At 36.2% G+C, this 20,552-nt stretch overlaps 2 protein-coding genes across 2 annotated transcripts; both read left to right on the plus strand.

The window, feature by feature from the left end:
* The first annotated feature begins 1,897 nt into the window (after positions 1–1,897).
* LOC129921730 (uncharacterized) lies at positions 1,898–6,853 on the plus strand. Its single transcript, XM_056004314.1, has one exon. It carries the CDS (start codon positions 1,898–1,900, stop codon positions 6,851–6,853), a length of 4,956 nt encoding a protein of 1,651 aa, XP_055860289.1.
* Positions 6,854–6,932: 79 nt separating this feature from the next.
* On the plus strand, positions 6,933–8,306 carry LOC129921731 (ATP-dependent DNA helicase PIF1-like). The gene is made up of 2 exons (XM_056004315.1): positions 6,933–7,620; positions 8,263–8,306. The coding sequence occupies exons 1-2, from the start codon at positions 6,933–6,935 to the stop codon at positions 8,304–8,306; spliced, it is 732 nt and encodes a 243-aa protein (XP_055860290.1).
* The last annotated feature ends 12,246 nt before the right edge of the window (positions 8,307–20,552 follow it).

Consider the following 20,552-nt stretch of genomic DNA (forward strand, 5'->3'; position numbering starts at 1 on the left):
TAGACCCACCATCGAGCTGATGAGACAATATGTGACTTGTACTAACTTGGTTTTAATGAGGTACTTATACTTTACCTTCTTTCAAGGGGCCTGCTCTAAAACTGTTTAATTACACATATCAAAGGTATGGAATGGACTATAATGGATAGTGGAAGGTACTTAGCAGCATTCATAATTTATGTTGAACTTATTTTCAATGAATCTTTAAATAGATGATGCATGTATCAAAATAAGGGCAGTACTATACAACAAGCTGTTATAATGTGAACAAGCGTGTCATTTGTTGCACGAGAGCTTTGTACACGCCATTGCTTCGTTTTCCGTTCAACACCTTTTGATGAACAGATGGAGTTCTTAGACTTTGTGTTTAGACATTTCGTCCGAGGCTAATGCAAAAAGAAAAAAAAATGAATCGCTTTCTATTTTACCACTGTATTATTTATCATACACTTATTTTATTTAAAATACATTTTATACAATCCTATACTCTTAAGCGAGCAATTCTTGTATGTATGTATGTATATATATTTATATTTATATATATATATAAATTTTATTTCGAAAACGGCTCTAACGATTTTCTTTAAAATTTCAAGGTATGTGCATAATAGTGAGAAAAAAATTCTCAACTCATTGGCCACATCGGGAAAACTCAAGGTCGACCGTTATATCGGTTTGAAAATGCCTCATTATCGAAAAATTAATTTTGGCTAGAATGTTTTATGAATGAAAATTTTCTATATGACGTCAATGGGAAAAAAACTTGACACCGCTTACGTCACTAGGCTCACAGCAGAAAAGAAAAAAAAACTTTACACCTCCTACGTCACTGGCTTACAGCCGTTCACTAAAGCATTTCTTTGCTACAAGTTTTATCGCGTTTCAATGAATAAAAAGACACAACATTTTGCGCACCGTAGTTGAAGGTTTAGAACAGTGTTTGCGTTCATTTTTAACTGAACATCAATTGATCAAGCACGTGGTTATCTGAAGACGCCCAAGTGTTTACAAGTGTTTCTACAAATTAAACATTTCATCCCTGTTAAATAAGGTAAGTGAAAAGAAGAATTTGATTTATGTGCATAACTTTAATTAGCTAGAATGTAGGCCGAAAGGAATAGATATGGTCCTTATGGATTTTGATTCTGGAATCTACGTCTAAATCTAGATCTTGATTCAAGACAGCTAGATTCCCAGGGGATGCAACTGCTATGTTGCTCGCCATTATTCTTGCACAATAGATGGAGGTTTACGACGTAGGCTAATAAGATTTCTAGAGGATGGTGACTTATCCCTAAGCAGCAACATGATACTTTTCTTTTGTTTGTTGGGAATGGTTATAAAACATCTCATCTAGCTATTGGCCACAAAACATCTCATCTAGCTATTGGCCACAAAACAGCTCATCTAGCTATTGGCCACAAAACAGCTCATCTAGCTATTGGCCACAAAACAGCTCATCTAGCTATTGGCCACAAAACAGCTCATCTAGCTATTGGCCACAAAACAGATCATCCAGCTATTGGCCACAAAACAACAAATCTAGATCTAGCTATTGGCCACTAAACAGTTAAATCCAATGAGTCAATACAATCCATCTATGGGATAGAAATGTTCACATGCAATTGTGGAGTGGAATTGGTGTGAACGTCCATTTCATTTGCCATAGCTCTAATGTTTTTTTTTTTAATATAATGCACACATTTTAATACTATTATTACTAATACTATTATTTATGTAAGCATTATTATTTATTATTTTATTAATTGTTATTATGAAGTTAATATTTATTGATATAACGTTATTATTCGGAATTTTAATATTCAGTAGTGTAATATAGTATACCAATTATATTTTTACAAAAAAAACACCAATTTAATCCATTGCTATTAGGAAGATGCCGCGGCCAAGAAAACGTCAGTTATTCAACTTCAACCAAGAATCTAGAGAAGGAAACAACAACGCTGATCCAGCTAAAGTCCCTCGCCTTTCTTTGGTTTTACATGAACGGGATTCAACTTCAATAAATTGCCAGTCTTCATTGAATCACCAGCCTTCAACTACAATAAATTGCCAGTCTTCATTGAATCATCAGCCTTCAACTTCAATAAATTGCCAGTCTCCAGTGAATCACCAGCCCTCATTTTCAATAAATTGCCAGTCTCCAGTGAATCACCAGTCTTCAACTTCAATAAATTGCCAGTCTTCAGTGAATCATCAGTCTTCAACTTCAATAAATTGCCAGTCTCCAGTGAATAACCAGTCTTCAACTTCAATGAATTGCCAGTCTCCAGTGAATCATCAGTCTTCAACTTTAATAAATTGCCAGTCTTCATTAAATCACCAGCCTTCAACTTCAATGAATTGCCAGTCTCCAGTGAATCACCAGTCTTCAACTTTAATAAATTGCCAGTCTTCATTAAATCACCAGTCTTCAACTTCAATAAATTGCCAGTCTCCAGTGAATCACCAGCCTTCAAATACGACAAATCTCAGAGAAGCTTCAACTAGAGCAAATGCAGTTATTAGAAATATCGTCAAACTAGAAAATTCTGAGAAGCGTTTAAGGAAACTTGAGGATCTGCGACTTCGAGCTTCACGACGACTTAAAGTGGAAACTTGCACACAGTATTCTCAGAGACTTGAAGATCTGCGGCAGAGAGCTTCACATCGACTTCAAGCGGAAACTTGCACACAGTATTCTCAGAGACTTGAGGATCTGCGACAGAGAGCTTCACAGCGACTTCAAGCGGAAACTTGCACACAATATTCTCAGCGACTTGAGGATTTGCGACAGAGAGCTTCACAGCGACTTCAAGCGGAAACATGCGCACAATATTCTCAGCGTCTTGAGGATCTGCGACAGACAGCTTCACAGCGACTTCAAGCAGAAACATGCGCACAATATTCTCAGCGACTTGACGACATGCGACAAAGAAATTCAAGACGATATGTAAATGAAACTCCCATAGAATATTCTAAGCGACTTGACGACTTGCGACGAAGAGCTTCACAGCGACTGGAAACTGAGTCTCCAACAGAATATTCCAAACGACTTTATGACATGCAAAATCGTGCTTTACAACGAACAAATAATGAAACGCCTACTCAACGAAATGAGAGACTTGAAGAAATGCGACAGCAAGCAGCCATAAGATTATCTGAAGAAACCCACGAACAACGCATCGAGAGACTTGAAGAAATGAGACAAGGGGCAGCCATAAGATTATCTAAAGAAACCCACGAACAACGCAATGAGAGACTTGAAGAAATGAGACAGCGGGCAACACTAAGGTTATCTGCAGAAACGAAGATAAAAGAGGACCAACGTTTGGAGGAACAAAGACGGCGTGACGCAAGACGAAGAGCAGCCTTGGAGAAAACTAAAGTACAAACGTACAAGAGCGCAGTGAACTCAAGTGTTAACTATAGATCATTGGGCCCCTTTACAATTACATGCATACATTGCCAGGCGATACATTTTCCAGAGGAAAGAGTTGGCAACAAAGTTAACAGAGACTCCTTCGGGGACTGCTGTTTACATGGTCGAATTTCCCTGGAAGCTCCTATCTTTCCAAATGAATTAATTATTTTGTTTTTAGGTCAGCACCCTTTGGCACAGGAATTTCATAAGAAGATACGAAATTTAAATGCATGCTTTTCATTGGCATCATTTAATGTGGATGACGACAGGACAATTAATAGCCACGGCATTTATAGTTTCATCGCAGCAGGGATGATTTATCATAAAATAAATTTGGCTGTTCATCCAACACAAAATCCAAATGGTGACTACGAAAGACCACAATATGGTCAGCTCTACTTTCTGGATCCCGACGATGCTGTGAATGAAAGAATTCATCATCCATACAATAGTGACATCAACCAAGACTTAATGAATAGATTGGAGAAAATCATACGCGCCGTCAATTGTTTCGCTCAGGCATTTAAAATGATGAGAGAAGTGGAGACAGAAACTAGACAACTTGCATCAGCAAACAGAATAGCACCTCCACATGTTCGACTTTTGTTTACTAATCCTGATGGTTTTGATATCAGGCGCTACAATGTCCCCTCATCCAATGAAGTATGTGCTGTGCTGACACTGAATGCTGATCAAAGCATTCCAGCTAATGAAATGGTTGTACATCAGCGAGGCAAAGAAATAGTTACTTTAAAGAACACAGACAAACGAACAGAGCCCTTCACATATCCATTATTTTATCCTAAAGGCACCTTTGGATATTCTGTGGATCTAAAGCTACAACAGCCTTATCCCAGTCGGCAGCATCTAACAAGACTGGAAATGGCACAATACCGTATTGCTTATCGCAAAGGACTCACCAAAAATCTCCCACTTGAAAAAGATCGAAGCGATCTTGATCTACGTGAAACACAATTCAACGCACTACATTTTGGTGGCCGACTGTTTCAGCAGTATCTGGTTGACACATTTATTAGAGTCGAACGCGATCGCATCCAGTGGATCAAGTCCAACCAAAAGAAGATTCTGGCTGAAAAATACATAGGAGTGTCTAACTTTCTTAAAGAACTGGCTGAAAAGAAAGATGCTGTTGTTGGTGAAACCATCATTTTACCATCCTCCTTCCCAGGCTCAACACGATACTATGCTGAACAATTTGAAGACGCCATGGCTATAGTACGACGCTTCGGTTCACCAGACTTCTTTATAACCATGACATGTAATCCGGAATGGCCTGAAATAAAAGAAGCTGCCCGTATTGTTACCGAGGAAGGGTTTGTTATTCAGCAGCGAGCTCAAGATCGTCCTGATCTCGTTGCGAGAGTAGCAAAGCTGAAGTTTGAAACCATTATTGAGGAATTGTACAAGAAACAAATCTTTGGGAAAGTAGCAGCCTATGTTTATACTATTGAATTTCAAAAGCGTGGTCTCCCTCACATGCATCTTTTACTAATTATGAGATCGGAAGACAAAGTGCACAATCCTGATGAGCTAGATGATTTAATTTCTGCTGAGATCCCAGACAACACAGATCCTGAGTTGCGAGAACTGGTATTGAAATGGATGATCCATAATCCTTGCGGTGAACATGACTTAAATGCGTCATGCATGAAAAACCACAATGGAAAAATTCACTGCCGTTTCGATTTCCCCAAACCTTTTCAAGAAACAACATCACTGGTTGACGACGAAAAACCAAAATTAAGACGTCGGTATGATTCCAGACTGGACCAGCAGAGCCCTGAATTTTCTCACGAACTAGCTGTCTACCGAAAAGACAAGTCTGGTAGAAGAATAACCAGAGACAACCGCCACGTGGCTCCTTACAATGCATATTTGCTGAAACTTTTCAATTGCCACATAAACGTTGAATTTGTTGGAAGCATTAGAGCAGTGAAATATTTATACAAATATATTTACAAAGGACATGACTGCGCCTATATTAAAATTGTGGAGGAGCAAAAAAGAATAAATTATAATGAACCAGACACATACATTGAAGGGCGGTGCATCACACCACCGGAGGCTTGCTGGCGTTTATCTGGAAATGAACTCCAAAAGAAGAGCCATGTAGTGCAACGTCTTGACATACATCTTCCTGGTCACTACCGAATGTCAGACATTGTGAATGTGCAAGAAGATCTGGCGGACACTGGCATTAAGGGTTCCACATTGGAGTCTTATTTCAAAACCAATGCAACCAAGAAGCAAAAAGAAGAAGCTAACCGTCTTGCTGGACTGGATGAAGAAATTACCTACCACTTTTATTGGCAGATGCCCGAGCATTTTAAATGGATCGGAAGGACGAGTGAATGGGTTGAGAGGCTTCGACAAATCAATGTTATTGGTCGTATCCACAGCGTTAATTTTGTTGCCCAGCCAGAGTTATACCATCTCAGGATGCTTTTGTACCACGTCAATGACGCTACAAGTTTTGACGAACTTCTTAAATTTAATGGTATCAGGCATGCCACGTTCAAGCAAGCGTGTCTTGCTCGAGGGCTTGCCTATGATGACCAACAGTGGATAGATGGTCTGCAGGAATCGGCCATGTCAAAAACACCTAGAGCCATGAGAACACTATTTACACAGATTTTAATATTTGGATCTCCAGAAAATCCAAAAAGACTTTGGGAAATGTTCAAAGCAGATCTGGCTGAAGATTTTCTTCTAGAAATAGAACGCACAGGTGGCCGAGTGGAAGACGCGATAAATCATACCTATCGAATTATCGCCTCCAAATTAAATACCGAAGCCACAGAAGGCAGAGATTTTCAGTACTGGGTCAACACCTTTGGCATGGACAACATTGACTTTGTCAATAACCATTTAAATGTGGATATGCTTAACAACGACTGCTCAATACTGGAAGGGGAACGGTTGTATGGACTCCTAAAAGGGAAACAGCTTGACATAGTGAATACCATTCTTGATGCTGTCACAAGTCATAACTCTGGACCAAGATGTTTTTTTATTGATGGACCTGGAGGTACTGGAAAAACGTTTGTGTACAAAACTATTTATCACATTCTTCGGGGTCGAAATTTCAATGTGAAATGTATGGCATTTACAGGAATAGCATCAATTCTTTTGCCTAATGGACGCACCTCACACAAAACATTTGGCCTCAGTGTGCCCCTTACACCTGAATCAGTTTCAAACATAAAGCTAGGATCAATGAAAGCTGCTCAGTTAGCGGAAGTTGATGTATTTTTAATGGATGAGGCCCCTATGCTGCCAAAATACGGACTTTCTACCGTAGACCAGCTACTAAGAGCAATCGGCAATGCAAAAGAGCCTTTTGGAGGAAAAACAATAGTTTTGGGGGGGCGACTTCCGGCAATGTCTTCCAATTCAGCCACGAGCTAACAGAAGTGAGCTTTTAGACGTATCCCTTAAAAAGAGTGACTTATGGAGACATTTTAGAATATTTCGATTAACCAGAAATATGAGAGTTGATGAAGAAGAGACGGATTTTGCCGAGTTTCTTTTAAGGATTGGAGACGGTGAACTGCCATTGAATGATATGGGTGAAATAGCATTGCCACAAGATGTCATCTCAAAAACAAACATTATTGACGAAGTTTATGGGGAATGTTTGGCAGATAAAAGTTACGAACAAATGAAAGACAGGGCAATTCTGGCTCCCTTAAACAAAGATGTCAATTTAATCAATTGTGAGCTTATAGACAGATTACCTGGAGAGGAAAAAGTCTATTTTAGCTTTGATTCAATCAAGGATATGTCAGAAGGTACACTTCAATTTACCACAGAATTTTTAAATTCCATAGACATCGCTGATTTGCCTCCACACAAACTAAAACTAAAAAAAAACACAATTATCATGCTACTTAGGAACTTAGATGTTTCAGAAGGACTCTGTAATGGGACGAGGCTCATTGTCACTGAACTGTGTAACAACATAATTATTGCTAAGATTCTAACTGGCGAACATTTTGGAAAGGCTGTTCACATTCCCAGAATCACTCTAGATTCCAGTAAGGGGAAACTTGGATGCACAATGCAGCGCCATCAATTTCCTGTGACCCCTGCTTTCGCCATGACAGTCCACAAATCACAAGGTCAAACATTCCAGTTCGTTGGAGTTGATCTCAGGGTCCCAGTCTTTATGCATGGTATGCTGTATGTGGCCTTTTCAAGAGTGAAACGACAAAGTTGTTTGAAAGTCCTTCTTCCCCGAGACAACGCAAATTACACCCGGAACGTTGTGTGGAAGGAAGTGTTGAACTAAGATAAAGAAGGTTAGTATTAGGAGAGTCAAAAGTTACCTACTTTCCTAGAATCTAGATATATAGGTATTGTGTTATAATTATTTATAAATAACACTTTCTAATAGGTATCTGTAATAAGGCTTAAAACATTTGGTAGTTGATTTTTTTCTTTGAAAAACGTGGATGGGAAATAGGGATTGTATTAGCTGTAAAATGTCCATATTCTCAACTCATTCTAATGCTGAAATATAATGTGCAATGCAATGCTACGGTGGTATGGATAAAGTCATCCCAACAGTTTTTGCACTATGTTTGATAATAAACTTCGCTATGAATAGGCTGAACATCACAGAGTTCAAACTTTGAGTTCTAAAATTTGTTAAGCATTAAAATACAACTATTGGTTAGTCGAACATCAGAATGATATATAACTTCGACCTTTTATTTTATGTCGACAAATCAATTAAAATACAAATATAATTATTGTTTGAAATTTTATTATAAGAAAAACACAAATTAAGATTAATTTGGATATTCCTATTACAGCCTGTTTGTACCGGAGAATTGATGTACTGGATAGCAAGTGGTAGTGGGAAGCAGAGATGTGAGTCCTCATTAGACATTGCTATGCTAGCTCCGTGGCTTTGAACCAACGTTAGACTATCTATGACCAGCGTTCATCTGACTCAAGGAAGATTTGATAATGTACCTAAGGCGTGTCTAACTGCAAGATCCACAGACCTAATTGTTTATGTTTTATCTCTTTGGATATGACATACCTTTATTATAAAACAATAATAATCCACTCTAGCCCTACAATTTATGTCTGGAAGAAGTAGAGTTCTTTAGTGCTTGTATATGTTTACCAAAGAACAGTTTTAGTAGATCAGATAAAAAAACTAAAATATGTCTTACATTTCTACAAAATCGATGCATTGAAACAAATGGAGATCATAGAGATCAAAAGTGATCTAATAATAGTGAACATTTGGTGAAACTGCTCAACATGTATTTTGTACATGAATCAAATCTTTTTTGCACCAACATTATATTTTTTTTATCAATTTATTTTTGTTCTCTAGGAAACTCTTGGGTTTTGCAGTATTTGTTTAATACTGCAGTTAAGTATCCTTTTTTTTTCTAATACCATTAAATTTAACTATTATGTATAATTATTAAATGTATATAATCAAGTATTATGTATGGTAATTACATTTAAGTAACACAGTTTTATGTATGGTCATTACATTCATGTATCCAAGTAGTATGTACAGTCATTACATTCAAGTAGCCTATCCAAGTTATATGTAAAGTCATTACAATTAAATATCAAAGTATTATGTATGCTTATTACATTTAGGTAACCAATTATTATGTATGCTTATTACATTTAGGTAACCAAGTAGTATGAATGGTCATTACATTTAAGTATCAAAGTATTATGTATGGTCATTACAATCAAGTATCCAAGTATTAGTATGTATGGTCATTATAATTAAGTATCAAAGTAGTATGTATGGTCATTACATTTAAGCATCCAAGTAAAATATATGGCCATTACATTTAGATAACCAAGTATTATGTATGGTCATTACATTTAGATAACCAAGTATTATGTATGGTCATTACATTTAGATAACCAAGTATTATGTATGGTCATTACATTTAAGCATCCAAGTAAAATATATGATCATTACATTTAGATAACCAAGTATTATGTATGGTCATTACATTCAAGTATCCAAATTATATGTATGGTCATTACAAGTATTATCTATTATCATTACATTGAAGTAACCAAGTGTTATGTATTGTCATTACATTTAGGTAAAAATGGTTTATGTATGACTATTACATTTATTATATGTTCTTTTTAATAATGCTATGTATCTCTTTGTGCCATTAGTTCTTTTGCCTTCTTAGCCAAAAAAAAATGTTATTTATGATATTTGTTTGAAAGGCATTGATCATGCATTAACTGATTTTTATTAACTGATGGGAATGAGATAAAAGTTAAGCAATCCAGTAGATTGCTAGCATTTCTAAGTAAAGTAATGAAATGTCTTTTAAATATAGATAAAAAAAAATATTTAGCTGTGCAAGTTCAGTTCTTTTTCTAGGCTTATATTCACTATTACTAAGGGCTAAATTCTAAACATTGTATAAAGTAGTCAAATGTGTGAGTAATATCATTAGGACTTTTACAGTAACACTTAATGTAATTGTACTTTATAAATTGATGACTACATAGCTGACATTATATCTTGTTAGTGTGTCTGTTTCACAATGAGTTGAATGTGTGTAAGCAAGTTTCTATACAAGTTAATGTCTTCAAGTGAAAGTAAAATGGTAGAAATAAAAATATTCTATTAATATTTATATTCAATATATTTCACGTTCCTCAATGAATTAAAATCATTTAAGCTTTTATACTATACAATAGCTCTCTTTTTTTTTTTTAATTTTGTTTGCATCTAATGTTGTTTTTAAAAAAAAATCTTCTTTAGTAACTAAAGGTTTTCACATTATAACTGCCATCTGTTGTTTGTTTTTGGTTACATCTAATGCCATTTGAGAAAGATTGTCTTTTAATATTATTCAACAAATAATGGTGACCAAAAAGCTTCTTTTAATTGAAGTTAGAATTATTTCATTTCATTTTCCTTTTATTGCCATCAAAATGTAATTCCTAATTAAAAGAAAATCAACTTGTATAATCTTTAAATAAATCCGTAGCATCTGCTAACCTTGCAATTATGAACACATGGTCCTGCTCTTCGGTTGTCCACTAAAGGTAATTTCCGCTTTTAGCTGGCGTATTTACGTCTCTAGGCAGCACCTGGCAACCACTGGCCAGATTTTTGCGATGCCTCAGCGTTGAATCGATGCTAAAAAAATTATTTTCAGGGGGAGATAACCTAGTTGATTTTTAATATCGCCAGCTGAAACCATACTCGAAGAGAGAGGAAATAAAAACATATAGAAATAATAGAATTAATAGCGCTGTAGAGCCGACTCACAGACCTATATAAATATCGCCAGCTTATAGCGGATTGCAAGAGAGAGAAAATAAAACAAATAGAAATAATAGGAATATTTACTATTGTAGTAGAACTAGTACTTTAAAAAAAGGAATGGGGGGGGGGGGGGAGTAAAATATTATTATTTAAAATTGGAATGACATTAATAAAGCGTAAATTTAGGTACCTATTTTTTTTTCATAGAAATTGAATTTAAATAGATTTAGGCCTATATTGCCCTATATATGATGGGATTATTTATATAGATCTATGAAGTTATATTTTAAATGATTTGATGAAGATTTAAGGTGCTGACAGCTTGTAACATTTTTCAATAAAGCTGAAATGAATGTTGAATTTAAATAGATCTAAATCTAAGCCTAAATCTAGTGGACTAGTCTAGTGTAATGTTGTGTGTTATGAGACTTGTTGCATTGTATCTAGAATGTGCTTGAGGATACATGCAATTAACAACTGATGTCCTTATAGAAAAGAATTTCATATATAAATATTTATTCGTTTGATAGAAATATCCCAGGTAAAATGACTGTCTTCTCTAATCTAGCCTCAAGAGTCAAGGAATGTGGCTAGGTAACCAAGGTCACTGAAACCGTGAAGGCACCGCTGAAACTGACTGACTGGCTCAAGAAATTGTTGAAACTTTGGGAGCGGGCTGGGAGGGTCAGGGGTGGGGTTAAACAGCGGGAGCAGACTGGGAGGGTGGTCAGGGGGTGGGGTGAAAATGCGGGAGCGGGCAGGGAGGGGTCAGGGGAGGGGTGAAACTGCGGCATGGGGCTGGTAGGGGAGGGGTGGGTGTGTATAGCTGGATCCTTTGATCGGGAAACAACAGATTGACCAGAGAATGATGAAGTCCAGGTCTTACTGTAATAGGGCGTGTTGAAGGTGCCGAATAGGGCCAGATGCATTGCGAATAGGGCCAGATGCATTGCGCAATCCTGTCACTGTAGGCCAATGAAAGTAACTATCAGTGCTTGCTTACAGGGAACTTCTACTGTCAAAAACTGTCTTTAGATCTCTATCGGCATTTTCTCTTGTGACCAATCCATCTCCACTTCCTCTCTAAGATCTACACCTCTATATTTTTCTGCCCACTCATCTCCCACAGTTTGGTGTTTTCTACTTTGTCGTACCAGTGTATTTTTAGGATATTTCTCAGGCATCTGTTGATGAAGGTGTGTACTATTTTTGTAGTCACTTCAGTTGTTCTCCATGTTTCCGAATCATTCAATAGGACAGCCTTGACAATAGAGTTAAAGATTCTTAGTTTAGTCTTGTTTGAGAAGTGAGGAGATTTACAGTCAGGTTGGTTTTAGCTGTGTAAATCAATAAATGTCTGACGCGCTAGATTTATACGACGTTTAATGTCTTCAGGGTTAGGGTTAGAGTTAGGGTTAGTAATTTTTTTTGTTAGATTTATCTGAATTTGACAAATTTATCATTCTGTTCTGCCTTCCCTTCCACAAGCACATCTTAAAGGTTAAGGTAGTTGGGGATAAGGCGATTATATTTATCGTCATCACACCCGATCCGACTCTGTATCTATCATCGGAATCTTTTGCTTTATCGTTTAAAAGGGGGGGGGGGAGAGCTGAAATAGTAAAATTCAATACTCTACCATCAAACTTGACTTTGCATTTACTACTGACTTATGAGTGGCTGAATTTTACATTAGAGAGAGGTAGCGACATAATATATATTTAAAAAAAAAATAATATGAACAATTAATCTAAAGGGTTGGTGGTGGATGTGAAGCATTAAGTGGGGAATCATCTCTAACTCCCCTCCACAGAATCCTTTGATGTGCAGGCCTAAATTATATAATGTGATTTTCCCCCGCATTCTTGTGATTGTACTTTTTTTTTCCGTTTGTCAGCTTTTCTTTTGATTCATGAACATTCTGTTGAAAATTAGTTATTGTTGGTATTTTCGGAATAAAACATGCGCTAAAAAAAAATCAGTTATCTTCTAAATTAAGTCTCTATTGAAGATTGCCTAATTTTCTGCCTTGTCAAAAAGTGCCCGATTTTCCGGTCACGGGTGCTTAAATTACTGGGAGCTTAAATATTTCCAGACACCAGTCGATTGTGAGTCAGAAAGAATAAAATCATATGTTAATAGCAGAGCTGAGTTTGTCACCCAGTCCATCTACTGTACATACACACACACCGTTTTCCATTCATTGGACCAAGGCAGAGGTCGTTTAGCTTCCCTCCCCTTATCACTCTTAAAGCAAAGAGGGACACCCATGAGCCGCTAGCCGAAAACGCCATCGTCTGGATGTTATGTCATCCTGGATGTCTTGCTAACTTCTGTTTCCCCCCCCCCCCCAGTAAGACTTAGTTTTCTTTCGCCACTTTCTCTTCCCTCCCCTCTTCTTGACATTCTTTCATTTTCCATATATGACTCCCCTCCCCTCTTGTGAATGGTAATTGGTGTGCGTGTGTGGCGTATTGTATGAGTATGACTTACGTAGCGCACCTGTGGTGTATTGCTCCAGTGGTCAAAAATGGGACGTCTAGTAAGTGAGGTATGTCTTTGATGGTTGTGAGATATGAACAATATGGGTATTTGGCGCAGTAAAAGTGGGCGCTGTTTTCTTTTGAACTTCCAGACCGCCGAGCAGCAACTTTAGAACAGAATTAGAATACGACTAATTTCGTATTTATCACCAACTACCAGGATCCACTTGTCCAGGTATTACGTTATGTTGTAATTATCTTTGACTCAACTCTTTTGACACACAAAATAATCAGCTCTGCAAAGGTTTATAGTGCTTTGTTAACAGCGCTTAATAAATTAAATTATTATTTTGTAGTTATTTGCAGGAGCTTGCATACCTAGATAAACCTAACTCTATCCTAACCCTAACATTAGCGGTACCTAAACAGTAGGCCTATATCTAGAGGAAAAATGTAGATTTTTGCACATTAACGTAACCTGTAGCTAATCAGTTAATGAGCAGATTAGCTAGCTTAAATATATGGCTTCTCCTTCGTAGCTGAAGATGAGATTATTTCCCATTTTTCTATGAATTTGAAGATGGCTTTGGAGTCCATTTTTTCTTTTAAAAAGCCGACCACATAGACGGCATGGGTTGCTGCAGATATGCCTGCTTCATTTCTCACCTTCCTTTTTTTTTAATCTTAGATCTACGTTCTTTGTTGATTACCTAGCTCCTTGCGTTATATCATGAAACACGACACTCACGGCCGCAGTCAATAAGAAAGGACCAGAGCTATAGCGTTTCCCTCACACTCCTTGAGAGAACTCTTAAGGGTGTCTTTGTAACGTTTGTGTTGACCTTTCTACGCAATTGTTGCTGTGGCATGGATACTGTTTATCCGTAACAACGTCTGTTATGTGGTCAAGCCAATAAACCAAATGGATTATTCTTTAATGCAACTCTAATGTCCAACCCAAACCAAAGACTAGCTAAGTAATGTGCACATTGACGGATTTTAAGCTTTAGCGGTACTGTGTCAGCGTGCACTTGTCTCCTCTACCGCCTTAAAATCGTTTTCTAAACTAAAATGTACTAAAATGATGGTACTGATAAATCTACCTTAGTCTAGTCCCCTGCCTAGAATGAGAAAGGAGGGGATGGTGGAATTAATATGTCTCATTAATTGTTTTACCATTAATAAGATACTTGATAAGCTAAGTTATTTTTTAACTCTCAATAATTTCATATAAATCACACGCGCAAGTACGTACGCACACACATACACATATATACACACATATGTACATACACTATACACACACATAATGAAATAAAGCATCATCAAATTAAAAAAAAAAAAAGAACATCCATGTGAAAAATTAAAAAATACCGATTTTTTTTTTTTTTTTTTTTTTCAGATTCAATAGAACACAAAAACATGTATCCTTAACAAACTCAATCTACACCAACACATACAAAATAAAATATTGAGAAATAATATAGATTCACACTAGTAAAATGTACATCTATTTCCTGTTTAAATAAATAGGTCTACATTCCCTCTTATCTAAATGTATTCAGATTTGGTTTATGTAATAGTTGGCAGCACACTATAACTCATTTTATTTATTTTAACCAACAAAATCCATCTGGCAACAATTGGTTGCCTGGGAGCTGTTGCTATCGTCATTTTAATATGGCGGCCGCCAGCTAAAACATGATCATACCCCACTTAAATACTTTACGACAGTGTATTATATTTTTAAAAATCCATGAATGTAGTCATGTTTGTTTCAACCAAATTTCAGTAAGTAATAAATTAAATGCATTATAGAACCGAGCTAGGATCGGTCATCCCGGTACTTATAAAAAAATAGTTTAACATAAATTGATTTTTAAAAAATCATTACTTGTGTTTATGGCACGATTAGGAATTAGTCATTGTATCATAGAAATGTAATCTTTGTGTTTTGACTGAGACAATGACGTGACTTTAAAAAAAAACAAGAATAGGATTTTAGGAAGAATAGCGAAATGTAATTATATAATAGACTTTAGAGCAGGGGTGGACTGAGAATCAAAATCGGTCCTGGCATTTCTATACCATCCGGCCCATAATTTATATTTTATAAGATGGACATCCAGTTCTAAGTCTACCTGTCCTCAAAATCATTATGTTAAATTTGATAATGTATCGATAGCTGTACACATGCTTACAGTGAACACAAAGTCCTTATAAAGAATAAAGACTTTATGTTGCTTTTTAATCGCAAAGTGTATGAAAGTATAAAAGAATGAAGCTCTATCGATCATGGATGTAGGTTATTACATTATTTCGGAAAATATGTTAGATTAAATTAGTAGGCCTTAGTAGAGTCTGTAAAAGATTTTTATAAAAAATATTTCACTCAGAGACCCCTAACCATGAAAAAGGAATACTATAAAACATTTAACAGTTTTATAGTTTCATCCATGCGTCCCTTATCTTACAAAATAAGAATATGCTTACTGTGGTCCTACCGGCCCATTTGCCCAAATGCCCATATAGCCAGTCCGCCCCTGCTTTAGAAAGAGTCAGTTTTTACGGACGTAGAGATTTAGCCTGACGACATTCGACTGTTCCCTTCGTTGTTATTAAACGTCTTGTTCGACATTCGCTACCAGCGTCGACTAACATACTTTGTTGACATTTTGCCTGTTATTTAATTTCGATATTTGAGAGTTACCTCCGTTTGACTTATCTGTATAAGACACAGCGTGGAAGCGTCTAACCCTAGTTTCATTCTGAACATGCATTGCTAGACTATACGGCTTACAGTAACCATTAGCAAGAGTAAAGGTGTATTAGTTTTACATTTTGAAAACTATCACAATTTTTTTTTGGTTTTCATTAGTATCGGAGCTACAAGCCATATTGGGAACTAAATGACACAGGTTTAATTGCAGCTATCGTTCACCAGTTTTAGTGCGTGAATTTGTTTTATTTAGTTCATGGGTAAGTAGATAAATGGATGTGGCAGCGGAGAACAAATTATATTTATTCTGTTCGGCTTTTATAGTATAGTTCTAGGCTTGAGTTATAAAAACTAACAATTGTAACAAATTTGTTTTGAAATATTGACAGGGCCGTTTTAAGGGAGGGCATGCGGGACTACTGCCCCAGGGACTCCACAAGAAAGAGACCTTCACAAAAGAGATAAAATTATATTCGAATTTCGACAGTCAAAAACCTTTAAGTTTTTTGTTTTAATTGTCACATATTTTTGCATGTTTACAGTCAACACGTTAAATCGGCTGTTGTTATTTAAAAAAATGTCCGCTTGTATCATGCTCGCAATATATCAATGCAGATCTACGGCAGCGCGTCTAATGAGCACCTTACCCTTCACAAACTAAAATATACACTTTTAAAAACTACAAGCTGTACATTTAATATTTGAAAATAAAAAAGATAAAATTGACAAGAAATCTACTTTTTTCTTCTAAAATATCCGATGCTTTTAGATTGAATTATTATTTTTCAAAAATAGGCCTACAGCTTTATTGAAGCTTTCGAAAAAGTGAAGGGGTGTCCACAAAAATCTTGCACCGAGGCCTCCACATACCTAAATCCGGCCCTGATTGTTCGCTTGCCAGTTAATTAATTTACAGTTAACTTTCTACATAAACCAAAAAAAAAAAAAAGGGAAAGTGTATTATTAAGCGACAAGTAGATATTTCAGCAAAATTTCTATCTCATAATTTAGCCGACGAGATAAAAAAATCTTTTGTTTAAAACAACTCCTTTTCACACAGTGCACTAAAAGCTCCACTCGGGTTATTGCATGGAACATCATTCAACCTGCCGGCCCTGTCAGCGATCAGCTCAAGACACTCTTCTTGCCTCTCGTAATTGTTAGGCTCTCCAGCTGACCAATCAAAAACATTCAGTTGTGTGCCAGTTCGTTGAGTGGGGCACCCAACGTACATTTTCTGGTCTATATGGTCGTCAAAGTTTGAATAACAGAGCATAATGTTATACCGTTTCAGTTCGAATGAAACATGGTCATGAGATGTCAAGTCTACTTCTAATTTTAATAAGCTTTCGTTGTAAAATATACAATAAATATTGACTAGATGACATAAACATTGGGATTTTATATTAGAATTGAAACTCATTTTATATTTGTGTAGCAAGCAATGAAAGTCATCATCTCATAATATTGCTCTAACGAAAAGAACAAAGTCACTAGAGTGTTTATGGGAAATGTTTTTGTGAAAGTTGATTCATGGGGGGGGGGGGGGGCACTCTAAGCTAACCGCATCGGGTGACAGGCAATCTATTCCATCATCTAATAGCGCTAAGCAAAAAGAAGCATTTGTACTAATTTGTCCTAGCCTATGAACAGAACTAGGAATGTGCCTTTATCTTTTTGTCTTTCTGAGAATTTTATTAGATTTTGTTTTTGTATTTGAAAATTATGTTTCAGTGTTTTATGTATAATTGCTACTTTACTTTTAAGACTTCTCTCCTGAAAACTTTTTAAATTTAGTGATTTTACTAAAGGTGTTACTCTTGTCAAATATAAATATTCATTTGTTTTGAATCTCACTGCTCTATTTTGCTCTATTTCTCCGTTGTTGTTGGGTTTGTTTTGTGAGTCTGTTCCAGTTTCTTAATGTTTTCTTGAGTTTAGGGGTCCCAAACAAAGGATGCATATTCTATTATTGGCCTGATCAAGGTTTAATAACATTTTAGTTTCATGCTGTTATTTGATTTATATAAATTTTATTTTATAAACCCTAATGCTTTGTTTGATTTTTTGATAGTTTCATCAATATGGGGATTCCATGACAGTTTTTCACTGATTATGACACCTAGGTATTTTTGAGTTTTTAGTCTGTGTTACTGGTTTACCATAAATAAGTGGAATTTTTTTATTTTAGTGGTTTTTTTTACTCTTAATAACTGACATTTTTCTTAGTGGAATGACATACTCCAATATGATTTCCATCTAATTCTCTTTGTTCAATTTCTGTCTCTTGTGTTGTTTTTATTGTTCTATATATTGTTATAACTCTGCCATGCACACCGCCATCCAAGATAGTGCAGAAGGTGCGCACTATTAGTGACTAGTCTAGGAAGGATGTGGACATTAGGGAAGAAGGAGAATGATTTCAGCCAAAGTCTAGAGCCGAAATGAAGATGCTGTGTTTAAGGCAGATTTCCTATATGTGTATGTGTGTCTCCGTGTAAATAAACATGTATATCTCGTTGAGTTGCCTCCCTTCAGTTATTACATTGGTGTCAAAAGTGGGATTATAGGCGACTCAACGAGAGGAGCTAGGATTTGATCCCAATTTCATCTTTCAAACATTTTGACTAACTCTTAGTTAAAGAGCTTAGGAAGGAACTTCATTACCCATATCTGAAGCTTGGTGGTACTAAGGAGGTGCTTACAGCTCGTCTCCGGCAAGCCCTGATCGATAAAGACGAAGATCCGGATACCTACCTATTTGAAATTAAACCGGAGATTTATGAGCTCATTGGCAAGATACATGAAAGTATTGATGCATTGTGTGCACAAATAAACAGTATGAGGAACAAGGTAGAATCTAGATGAAATGGTGTCTCAAGCGAAAAAAGGAATAGACTCTTTGGTGATGGATCAGTTGCATGTAGACTCGTTGGTGAATAAGTAGCATGGTCAGGAATGTGGCTGCACAAACAGTGGTTACGGGGACGCTGGGGGTTGGAGCGCCGTCTGTGTTGTGGGCAAGTCTTGTGGACGTGAATTTCTAGACAAGAAACGTGACAACGATTGCTGCGACGATCTCAACGGAATGTACCCAATTGAAAGGAAAGAGACAAATGAAGAAACTAGGGAAGTCTGCTATGTGCCTGAAGATTTAGTTCCTAATGTATCTGCAACACGTACCCTACCCTATCACCAATTAGCCTTATTAGTTGTGTTTCACATGATCTATATTTCCTAAATCCATGCTGGTTTGGAGTAAGGACATTATGTTTGTCTCAGTGGTTTATGATGTTGCTAGAAGAACTAAGGGGTAGTAGATCAGGATCTAGATCAGTGGTTCCCAAACTTTTTTGTCTCGTAGACCCCTTGCCATGTTTTCTGGTTTTCGGTAGACCCCCTGCTTAATTTGTATTGCAATTTTTGCAGATTCATAAACTCATTTTTAAAACTAATTTCTAACTGTATTGAGTCGAAGAGTGAAAAAGTAATTTAAAGCTACATCAAAAGTTATACATACAGAGATCTATCTTTTTTGACTAATAAAATTTAAACCAAAAAAAAAAAATATGTATTGCTGGAATCACCAAACACACTAGAAATTTATTTTTTTTTTTGCATGTTCATCATTCGTTATTACGGTTATTATGTTTCATATAGAAATTTTTTGTTCTATGAAGTAGTCCTTCAAACATTAAATATTAATTAATTAATCAATTTGCCTTAATATAATTTAAAAAGTTTTCGAAAAGAGCAGTTTCTAGTGTATTTCTTGATTTTTCACATCTGGCTCAAATATTGGGCCCGCGGAGCTGTTTTCACTAACATGAGAAGGGTCAAAGACGAGTTACTGGCGCCTAAATCAGTAAGCTTTGGCAGGATGGACTCATTAGCCTTGGCTTGCAGCCCACCAAGCCAAAGGAAAACAGAATTCAATAATCTGCAGCTTTGCAGCTATACCCAAACACGGGAAAGGTTTCGTGGGTCAGCCCTGGGGATAAATATGGAGCAGAAGACCATTAGGCAGTTTGCAGCTTTAATGCTCATCCCACCGATGTGCCCTTGAACTATAGTGTTTCTTAAAGAAATTTGTTGCATAATAACAGATTTACGTTTATGTAAAACAGTTTTTAAAACTACTTCAATGGCTGGTAAAATCAATGTTTTAATTATAGTGTTTTCCATATTTGGCTATAGGTAAAGAGATCTTATAAGACACTCACAAATCACCATCTTTTCTATATGATGTTGAAGAAAGATTGTGTGGGTTTATTCCGAACTTTATTTTTGAGTTTTTGAAATTTTTTATCACCTTTATTTTTTTAACGAGGGTAGCATCGTCTCAAATAATCCTCCAGTGTAATTGGTTTCATATGGTCATATAAAGGCACTTGGACAACCGCTTATTTAACCAAGGAAATAAATAATCTATGATGTAAAATCTATATTTATTTTTGTTAAACATTAGTTACATGTAGACAAAAGTAACTATTTAGATAAGTATTGAAATTAAATACAATTTTACATTTCAATAGCAGGACAAATTATTTATACGTGCTTGAAATAGTTACATTAACGAAGTGTGAACATTAAAGTTATAACCTGCTTAAATGAAAT

The sequence above is a fragment of the Biomphalaria glabrata genome, chromosome 11, assembly GCF_947242115.1.
Source record: "Biomphalaria glabrata chromosome 11, xgBioGlab47.1, whole genome shotgun sequence".
NCBI classification, from domain to species: Eukaryota; Metazoa; Mollusca; class Gastropoda; family Planorbidae; genus Biomphalaria; species Biomphalaria glabrata.

Bases quoted from the DNA above. Each gene is read 5' to 3' on its own strand.
- LOC129921730 (XM_056004314.1), top strand. From the start codon at position 1,898: ATGCCGCGGCCAAGAAAACGTCAGTTATTCAACTTCAACCAAGAATCT.
- LOC129921731 (XM_056004315.1), top strand. From the start codon at position 6,933: ATGAGAGTTGATGAAGAAGAGACGGATTTTGCCGAGTTTCTTTTAAGG. The intron at 7,621-8,262 runs GTATGCTGTATG...TTCCTATTACAG, and splicing joins GGTCCCAGTCTTTATGCATG to CCTGTTTGTACCGGAGAATT.